The sequence below is a fragment of the Phymastichus coffea genome, unplaced genomic scaffold (genome assembly GCF_024137745.1).
Source record: "Phymastichus coffea isolate CEN01 unplaced genomic scaffold, Cenicafe_Pcof_1.1 PCOF00160, whole genome shotgun sequence".
NCBI classification, from domain to species: Eukaryota; Metazoa; Arthropoda; class Insecta; order Hymenoptera; family Eulophidae; genus Phymastichus; species Phymastichus coffea.
Window position 1 is genome coordinate 143,766 of NW_026706971.1, and position 10,966 is coordinate 154,731.

The following is a 10,966-nucleotide window of genomic DNA, read 5'->3' on the forward strand; positions in this document are numbered from 1 at the left end:
CGATCGACAAAAGGACGTAGAAAATATGTCATATTTGGCTTAACTTCTTTCTCCATCTAAAGATAACAAAAATATCGATAGCTTGTTAGCTTATGTAGTTTTAAAAATAGACGTGCTGTTGGTAATAATACAGAGTTTTATGTTAGTTAATTTCATAAGCTAAAAAAATTCAGTTATATATTTATTTTTAGTTTTCTAAGAAAATGGCATGAATATCTGAAATGTTTTCTAGGAAATCGTCACTCGGACAGATGAGAAGTAAAATAGAAACATAAAATAATTAGGTAGTATTAGTAAAAAATCAGCATAGTATTGCGCAGTCCTTGTTTTTCTAAGAAAGCGAAATGAATACCTAACATTTTTTCTAAGAAATGACATTCAAAAAAAGATGACACGAAAATCCATTATATTAGTAAATTAACTAATAATATTTTAGCCATGATACATATTTCTGTAACGATAAGTAACAATAATGCTTTTCGTTAAAGACTTGCGATTTTTTATAGAGAAAACCAAGGACCTCCTACTTTGAATAACAAAAGACATTACCGCCACCGAAAGCCGCACTCAGCGTCGTATCTTGTAGGTTAGGTTTGGTGTGCGCAAAACGCATTAACGCGACGTGAGCACGAGCATGACACTTGCACGTCAACTCGGTTTGTGCGTGACAACTTGCATGGCAACTTATATACCAAATCGTTTTGTGCACGGTAACTCTATATCTTGCTCATGTCGTGACCGGGCTTCCGTAGGCTTCCGTATATGTATGTATTGTTTTGCTCTTTGCTGTAGTGTGAAAAAACTGTAGATACGTTAGTCACATTTATTTTCAATTACTGGGATAAAATTGTATTATACATTACGACACACCAATATGCCTTGGCAAAAAAGTCAACGTCATCCTGATGTTGGCGAAGACACAAGGATTGCAGTTAATTTGACTATCAAAAAGTTGTTAGAAACTGGTGATCAAAAAGAGTTAGAATTTCCTTCTTCTTATAATGCTGAAGAACGAGCTTATATTCACAGTTTAGTTCGCCAACTGGGCCTGAAATCAAAAAGTCGAGGGTATGTACATTTTATTTTATCAATTTGCATGTAGTATGATATTTAGAAAAATTTTATTCGTATTAATTAATTTGATTTTTTACACAGTCGTGGTGCCAATAGATTTTTGACTGTTTATAAGCGAGAAGGCTCTACAATAGTTCAAGCAGATGCTGTAATCAATTTACATAAATCATCTAGACAATCAATTTATAGTTTGATTAAAAAATTTCCTCTAGATAGTAAAGAGCGCCGTGATTTATTGCCACCCACTGAAAGGGAAAGAGCAGTGGATACAGAAGGTAAATTTTATAATTTCTTTAATTTATTCAACTTGATTTACAAACTTAACATTTTTTGGTTTATTATTTTGATAACATACCATTCACAACTAAATGCATTTTCTTATTGTAGTTAATATCAATGCAAAGACAATGGGTAGATTAAATAATAGTATACCTCAAGTTCCACAATTAAAGATAAATTATGATATTGTTAATTTTCGCAATTCATTGACAATTATGAATAAACGTGAAGAAATATTAAGTACACTAGTCAATAGTCAAGTTATGATTGTATCTGGTGAAACTGGCTGTGGAAAAACTACTCAAATTCCACAGTTTATTCTAGAAAATTGCCAACAAAAGAACCAAACATGTAGAATTATTTGTACTGAACCAAGAAGATTATCTGCTGTGTCCGTAGCTGAAAGAGTAGCTTTTGAAAGAGATGAAAAAGTAGGACAAACTTTTGGATATCAAATTAGATTAGAAAGCAGAGTAGGTCCGAAAACTTTATTAACTTATTGCACAAATGGTGTTCTTTTAAGAACACTAATGGGAGATGACTCTGTGTTAGCAATGATAACTCATATCATTGTAGATGAAGTTCATGAACGTGATAGGTTTTGTGACTTTCTACTTATTGCATTAAAAGATGCTCTTGCAAAGTATAGATCTTTAAAAGTTATTTTAATGAGTGCTACAATAGATGTTTCAATTTTCATAAAATATTTTAATAACTGCCCAGTAGTTTATGTACCTGGAAAATTATTTGATGTAGATATTTATTACTTAGAAGATATATTGAAAATTACAAATTATATGACAAAAGAAATGTTATCCAAGAAGAAAGAAATCTTGAGCCATAAAGATCAATGTAAAGTTTTGGAATCATGGAATCAGTATAAAACTCAGTTGTGTGAGGCTTCTAAAAATAAAGAAAAGTATTGTATTCCAATTTTGGAAAAACTGAATGAACCTATTGCAGAAAATGTAGGGCTTGAACCATGGTTGATCGAAGAGATGGATAAATCTATAGCTGATTCTTGGTTGTTAGGTGGAGAAGATAACTTTACACAGATTCTACATTTAATACACTCAGAAAATGTTTCTGTGGATTATCAACATTCTAACACTCTTGTAACTCCACTCATGGTTGCAGCAGGACGAGGTTGTCTAAACACTGTTGAACAACTTCTTAATTTAGGTGCTAACTTAAATCTTAGGTCATGTAATGATTGGACTGCATACGATTGGGCAAAAAATATGAATCAGCTTGAATGTACAGAATTGATTGATGCTTACAGAAAAACATGTGATTATATATTGAATGGAAATGAAACAAGGAAAACCACAAGTTTAGGTATTTCTGAGGATGATAAATTACTTCTTGATACCTATCAAAGTACATTCAATGAAGAGAATATTGATTACACTCTCATTTTAACCTTGATTCTTCATATCCATCTCAAAATGCCACCAGGATCTATTTTAGTATTTTTACCTGGATATGATGATATTATTACTATGAGAGACGAAATTAGCAATGAAAATCAAATGAATCAAGGCAATCGTTATATTTTGTATATTCTCCATTCTAATATGCAAACAAGTGATCAAAAAAAAGTTTTTAGACCCAGTCCTCAAGGCACTCGAAAAATAATTCTTTCTACAAATATTGCTGAAACCAGTCTAACAATTGATGATGTGGTATATGTTATTGATTCAGGCAAAATTAAAGAAAAGTCATTTGATGCTATATCTGGTATAACTATGCTCAGATCAAACTGGATATCTCAAGCTTGTGCTAAACAGCGTAGAGGTAGAGCTGGTCGCTGTCAGAAAGGAGTGTGTTACAGAATTTATTCTTCCATTCGATACAGCAGTTTGCAACCTTATCAAACACCTGAAATATTAAGATTACCTTTACAACAACTTTGTCTTTATACAAAGCATTTAGCTCCTGGAAATACACCAATAGCTGAATTCTTAGAAAGAGCTATGGAGCCTCCTTCAAGTGCTGTAACTAGGAATGCTGTTCAACTATTAAAGACAATTGATGCCTTGGATCCTTGGGAGGATTTGACAGAATTAGGGAATCATTTAGTTGATTTACCTATTGAACCAAGATTAGGCAAAATGTTACTTTATGCTGTAGTTTTGAAGTGTCTCGATCCTATTTTAACTATAGTTTGTACTTTAGCCTACAAGTAAGTTAATTTTTTTAGAAATATTCAAATTAAATTTTTTATATTTAATTTCATTATTTTTTTTCTTTTAAGAGATCCATTTGTGATGCCTTTTCAGCCCTCAAAAAAACAAGCAGCAAAAGTTGCACGTAAAGAGTTTGCAGCCAATACTTATTCTGATCACATGGCTGTGTTGAGAGCTTTTCAAATCTGGCAGAATGCAAGAGCTAATGGTTGGGAACGAATATTTTGTGAAAACAATTTCGTTTCAGCAGCAGTTATGGAAGTCGTTGTTGGTATGAGAACACAATTACTTGGGCAACTGCGTGCCTCTGGATTTATTAAAACTAGAGGTCCAGGTGACATTAGAGACTTAAATTCAAATTCTGAAAATTGGGCTATTGTAAAAGCTGCATTGACTGCTGGGCTATATCCAAATCTTATACGAGTAGATAGAGAACATGCTCAACTAAGAACACAGTCTGTTGTGAATCATATTACTTTTCAGATAACTTTCAGAACTAATAATTCTTTTTATTAATCCTTGTACATATGTTTAACAGGAAAGAAGTAAAAGTTTTTTTTCATCCATCTTCTACTTTGAAAAATGTTTCTAAATCATTAAAAACAACTTCAGCGCAAGTTCATGCAGCTAATGTAAGTTCCTTACCTTCTGATTGGATGCTTTATGAGGAAATAAGTCGCTCTGGTAGATTTTGTCATGCTCGAACCATTACTCTCGTAAATCCTTTAACTGTAGCCATATTTAGTGGACCAGCTCGACTACCAATGGATGTCATTTACGAGGCCGAATGTGAGCAATATTAATTTACAACATCTGGATTGTTTTTAATTGCAACATTCAATTTATACTTTTAGCTACACCAGATAGCGAATCAGACTCTGAAGTCGACGAAAGCCATGAAGGAACAACAATCTTAAAACTTGATCACTGGATAGTATTTAAAGTAGATTCGGAAGCCGCCCAATTAATTCTACATTTAAGGCAAAAATGGAACGCATTATTTCTAAGGCGCATGACAAATCCAAATAAAGTTATGTCGCAACAAGACGAACAAGTTATAAAAACATTAGTTGCAGTCATTACAAATGAAGAACAAGCATGCGGATTGCATCAACCGCTGGGTATAGGACAAAGACCTCGACCTCTTCTCATTGATTACTATCCAGCTGGGGCCAAGCGTATTGATGATTTTGAAGATGTAAGTAATCATTATATTAGAACGACTTGTTTGACTTTTGTTGGGATACATAAAATTTTTTTCTTTATTTAGAAAAATCTTTAAAAGCTTTGTCAAGTCTGGTAAAAGTAAATCCTGTTCGTCAAATTTGGTAATTATTAAATAAATTAAGTAAAAATAAAATTTCGTTGTTGAAAATTAATTTAATGTTTTTGTTTTAGATTATCATGTTAGCAATCAAGATAAATTAATGGTCTATTTCATTCATACGTCGATGTTCTCAATAATAAAAGAAATGTTGATATTAATAGCATAATGTCTTAGAAAACGAAATTTTTATTTATTTATTTATTTATTTTCATAATTGAATAAGATGTATAAACATATTGTGGCAACAATAAATGAGATATAGGTTAAACAGGTTTAACAGGTTTAAATTCAGTTTTTGCCTTATCTAGTTTTCAGTGTTTGACTTCGTTATGATTTCTTAATTGTCATAATCTCATTTTCTGTATTTATATCATTATGCACTTTTAACAATTTAGCAGATCGGATAACACACTCAGAACTTCAGGCCTCTTCATAGATGTACGCAACAGCGCATAATTTTTACGCTAAGAAACGAATATAGACACTTGGAGCGTTGTTACCCTTAGTGCACCGAACGAATTAGCAATGTTTCTGAAACATTTCTTAGAAATATCGGAATGTTACACCTTCGAGCGTCAGAAACGTTTCAGAAACGTTAGCCAAATGGCAAAAATGTTTACGATTGTTTCCAAGGAACCTTCACGAAACGTTCTAAATATGTTCGAGAAACATGAAGACTTTTCAAAAATCTTTGATTGTTCGTGACTTTTTGTGGGCGACACAAAGAAGCCTAGTTCACGCGTTTGGTTTTTTATTGTTGTTTTATCCGAACGATTTATGCATTGAATTTGTTGATATTTTCTAGATTGGTTTGGAGAATGAAATAAATTAAACACCTTTTTAAGGGAAAAGCCTATAACGGCACAAAAACCCTTTTATTAATTAACACTTACACAGAGAATTTTTAATGAGAAGGAAAATGGATAGAGTATAGAAAAAAGAGTAACTGACGCCGCGGGAGAACAATGGCCGCGTGCACGCATGCACCCACGTGTTGCACAACATACAACCGGCTGAATTATTCGAAGCACATTCGCACATTCACACACAGTTTTTTCTTCTTACAATGAAGAGATGCGATGATAGTATGATAGATGATGAGATAACGATACGATAATGTGTAGAATATACACGCTGTTCCGTTGAACAGAAGAGGTTCGCGAGGGAGCTCCGCACGCTAGACGATGTCGTCGACGACTGCCGGGCAAGCCGGAAGAGGAGAGCGTTCTCTCCACGATTGCCGCGCCAGCACCGTCAAGTGCTGCCACCGCGTGAGATTTAGTGGCTCTAGCCCTTACAAATTGTTACGACTTAACATGCTGCTGGCCACGGCTGCGAGACTATTTCGAAGAGTAATAGTGGAGCAGTGTTAGACTTAACCTAGTAATTGAATTGTGCATAGATATAGATTATCCTAAGAAATCTAATCGAATCTTTGATTTATTTACAAGTGGAACCAGTTTCCGTTGGAGGAACTGCTCCAATGATTAGCACCGTTATCACAATCGGTTCGATGAATAGACTAATTAAACTCTTTATTAATTGAACATGAACAACTTAATCTAATACGTAACATATATACATTTTCTACAGTACTAAATTATTTATTCTGGAAGACTAGTCACTCAAAGTTCGTTATCGATTCACTCGATCGCAATTCGGACCCCTATTCTAAAGGTCAGAATCTCGAATTAGTCAGGAACCTATTTAACCGGATGGGTATCGCGTCGCAAGAGTCACCCTCTCGACGTGACCCTTGAGCTTCTGGCTGTGGAACTTCCGGGTTCCACCATTCTCGGGCCAGGCTTCATAGATGCAACACTCAGAATACGATAAGGTTCAACTCATGTATGGCAAACCAAATCGCGCACATCTGGGGGCAATGTCAACGATTATTCTGGGAGGGGTGGCTGAGATTCTGACGGGATTTTGCCGCCCTGTTCCATGGGTAGCACGCAGAGCCTAGTGATGTTTCGTTTGTAGACTCCGGATGCCATCTTCACTGTTGCCACTCGAGCAATGCCATCGCTCCCAGGGTGAACCTCCTCGACGATACCTAGCGGCCATCTTGCGCAAGGAGAGTTCGTGTCCTCCATCGATACGACAACCATGCCGGATTTTAGAGTGGCAGTGGAATTCAGCCATTTGGTTCGGACTTGGAGTTCGTGCAAATATTCCTGATGCCATTTTCTCCAGAAATCCTGTCTGGCTTTGCTTATAAACTGGTACGGCTTCAAACGATTGTCTGCAACTGAAACAAAGTCAGGTTCGGCTAAGAAATCGAACGGACGTCCAATCAAAGCATGCGCGGGCGTTATCGCTAGAGGGTTATTAGGGTCTGCGGAAGTCACGTATAGTGGGCGAGAATTAAGGATCGCTGCGATTTCCTTTAAAAAAGTTTCAAGCTGTTCATACGTGAGCGGTTGATTGGTCATCACACGATTCAAATGATATTTGAAACTCTTAACGGCGGCCTCCCACAATCCGCCGAAATACGAAGAGAGAGGAGGGTTAAACTGCCATTCGATTCGTTTGGGGATCGTGAAGTTTTGGATAGCTTCTTGGAAAGCAGAAGTCCCGTGTAACTCGTAGAGTTTCTTAAGTTCATTTTTCGCACCGACAAAATTGGTACCGTTATCGGACCTCATTATTCGCGGGATCCCATGCGTATTAATAAACCGACGGAGACAAGCGAGAAAGGCTTCAGTGGAAAGATCTGACGCTAACTCGATATGGACGGCCTTGGAAGCCATGCACACGAAAACACAACCGTATGCTTTAATGAAGCTACGATTACGCTCTTTCTTTTCTTTAATTAGAATAGGCCCGAAAAGATCTACACCGGTTTCCTCGAACGGATACTCGGGAGCAACGATCCTGAATTTTGGTAGATCCGCCATCTTGGCGTGAGGGAATTTGTGTTTCTGACGAATGCACGGCACACATCGCTGTATGATATGCCTAATTTGGTCTTTGCCGCCGAGAATCCAAAATCGTTCTCTTATGGCGTAAAGTGACATCTGGATTCCGCCGTGAAGTGTTCGACGATGAGCGTCACGAATGATCAGGTCGGAGATGTGGTGGGATTGTGGAAGCAATATTGAATGTCGCTGGTTGAACGTGAGGTCGGAATGTTTTAAACGACCGCCTACTCTGATCAATCCATCGCTGTCAAGAAATGGACTGATTTGATTGAATTTATTTCGGTTCCTAAACTCATCACGATATTTATCATTGGGTGGTTTTTGATCGGATTTTAAAGCTTTGATCTCGGAGGCAAAACATTCCCTCTGGATCAGAAGTAGGAGACGAAGTTCAGCCTTATCAACTTCAGCTTGAGTTAGATAACGAATCCCTCTTTGTGATTTGCCCGTGTCTGGAATCTCACCTTGAGGTAATTCCTTGCTCGTTAAATGGAGCATGTACGCTATCGATCTGATTAAGCAACCGTAATCCGAGTATCGGAGGTAAAAGGAGCTAGTCGAAAAGGTCGTTGCTAACGTGTGACTCGCAAGTGGAATCGGTGATTCAGGCCATTTATCTTCCGATAACCTCAGCCAGTGAGGACCGCAATTCCAGAGGGAATTCCTCACTAGTTCACCCGGTAACTGTCCTCGAGACAGTGCATCAGCTGGATTAGCCGCCGACCGGACATGTCTCCATTCGACTTCATTACCTAATTCTTGAATATCAGCTACTCTATTTTTCTCATAAGTCCTCAACAGATGAGGCGCCTTTTTTAACCAAGATAAAACGATGGTTGAATCCGTCCAGAAGATGACCCGGTCAACGGAAAAAACCAGCTGTTTCCTAGCCTTGACGTATAACCTTTTCAGAAGGACCGCGCCGGCTAATTCCAGTCGCGGTATTGTTTGATGATCGGTGGAAGCTATTTTGGACTTGCTAACGAGCAACCTGACAGTAACGCGTCCTGCCGCGTCGACTGTGCGGATGTACACACCAGCGCCGTACCCTCGTGACGAAGCGTCACAAAAGCCGTGTATTTCGGTTGACGTTGGAGTTTCCCCTCGTAGGTACCTTGGCTCTGCAAACTTCTGCACCTCGGGGAGTTGATCGGCAAACTTAACCCATTTCGTGTGGATCTCCTGCGGCAACGACTCGTCCCAGGTCAAATTTGACCGCCAGCAATCTAACAAAAGGCCCTTTGCATATAAAATTAAGGGGCCTAGTAATCCTAGAGGATCGAAGATTCGTGCAACCTCTGAAAGCAATTTTCTTTTTGTAGAAACCAACTCCGTATTTTCCGGATCGCACGAGTACGTGAATATATCGCGTTCAGAATCCCAGACTATCCCGAGCGTCTTTTTGACTGCAGACTGTTGAACCCCGCAATCCAGTTTGAAGATTTTCTTGTCGATGTTGTCCAAAGAGACGGATGGTTCGAAGACCATTTTCGAATGATAAAACCTCCACAACTCAGAAGTTAGATCATCTCGTCACGAATCGCCAGCACCTCTTCCAATGTCTCAGCTCCTGAAAGAAAATCGTCGACATAGAAGTCGCGACACAGAAGCAGCGAAGCTCGTGCAAATTTAGCTTCCTCATTCATGGCCAATTGGTGCAGCGTGCGGATAGCTAGAAAGGGAGCGCTTTTGATTCCGAAGACTACAGTGTTAATGTAGAAAATCATTATTCGACCGTTGTAGTACCAGAGTATTTTCTGATATTTACTGTCGTCGGGGTGAACCCAGACCTGCCGATACATTTTTTCAATGTCCGCAGTAAGAACGAAGGGGTGCGATCGGAAGTGCATGATCTGCTCGACGAGAGTGTCCTGAAGAGTCGGATCTGCGAGCAGAACATCGTTCAGTGAGATACCGGTCGAGGTTTTTGCGGACGCATCGAAAACTACTCTGCACTTGGTTGTTTCGCTCGACTCCTTGATGATCGCGTGATAGTTCACGCGTTTGATTTTTTTATTGTTGTTTTATATGAACGATTTATGCCTTGAATTTGTTGATATTTTCTAGATTGGTTAGGAGAATGAAATAAATTAAACACCTTTTTAAGGGAAAAGTCTATAACGGCACAAAAACCCTTTTATTAATTAACACTTACACAGAGAATTTTTAATGAGAAGGAAATTGGATAGAGTATAGAAAAAAGAGTAACTGACGCCGCGGGAGAACAATGGCCGAGCGCACGCATGCACCCACGTGTTGCACAACACACAACCGGCTGAATTATTCGAAGCACATTCGCACATTCACACACAGTTTTTTCTTCTTACAATGAAGAGATGCGATGATAGTATGATAGATGATGAGATAACGATACGATAATGTGTAGAATATACACGCTGTTCCGTTGAACAGAAGAGGTTCGCGAGGGAGCTCCGCACGCTAGACGATGTCGTCGACGACTGCCGGGCAAGCCGGAAGAAGAGAGCGTTCTCTCCACGATTGCCGCGCCAGCACCGTCGAGTGCTGCCACCGCGTGAGATTTAGGGGCTCTAGCCCTTACAAATTGTTAAGACTTAACATCTTAATAGTCGATTTTATAGTGGTAGTCGACAAAAATATTCATAGTTTCGTAAATGTTGCGAAGACATTGCAGTACTTAACTATATTCTGGTTTTAGGGATATCTCAGAAACGTTTGCGCGATCTTACTAACTAGGGAACGACCCCCAACCCTCGGCCTCTAAATTTTCTGCAATTGAGATATGTTATAGTTCGTAAAAAAATAAAAGACCCGTATTTTTTTTTATCGGCGGAAAAAGCTATCTAAGAGATGAAACCCACCCCCAAAAAACAGCCCCAAAAGCAGTTCTACAGCAATATCTTTAGTTATAATGAATATTTTTTTATGAAACAAAAAAACACAAGATACTTATAAAAAAAGTAACAGACACACATCAATTTGGTTCCCCGGGGGTTGAAACTCCTACGTTGTATAGAGGAAAAACTGTATTTTTAAGTGTATTTTTACCTTACGAAATCAACAAATTATGTTAAAAAAATTCTAAAAATAATATTCCAGTAGAAAATGATAAAACAAAAATAACGTGTTTCAGGATTTTCTTATTAACTATTATTTCGAGGGTGAACTACCCCTTAATGTTATTAATACAATAA

The 10,966-nt window shown here is 38.0% G+C and overlaps 2 protein-coding genes across 2 annotated transcripts; one reads left to right on the forward strand and one right to left on the reverse strand.

The window, feature by feature from the left end:
- Window positions 1-617: 617 nt before the first annotated feature.
- LOC131672848 (3'-5' RNA helicase YTHDC2-like) lies at window positions 618-5,132 on the forward strand. The gene is made up of 8 exons (XM_058950345.1): window positions 618-1,068; window positions 1,156-1,349; window positions 1,462-3,538; window positions 3,611-3,997; window positions 4,081-4,331; window positions 4,397-4,740; window positions 4,813-4,870; window positions 4,941-5,132. The coding sequence occupies exons 1-7, from the start codon at window positions 875-877 to the stop codon at window positions 4,822-4,824; spliced, it is 3,459 nt and encodes a 1,152-aa protein (XP_058806328.1). The 5' UTR covers window positions 618-874; the 3' UTR covers window positions 4,825-4,870; window positions 4,941-5,132.
- A 1,629-nt stretch (window positions 5,133-6,761) lies between these two features.
- Window positions 6,762-9,281, reverse strand: LOC131672852 (uncharacterized). The gene has a single exon (XM_058950349.1). The coding sequence runs from the start codon at window positions 9,279-9,281 to the stop codon at window positions 6,762-6,764; it is 2,520 nt and encodes an 839-aa protein (XP_058806332.1).
- Window positions 9,282-10,966: the final 1,685 nt, after the last annotated feature.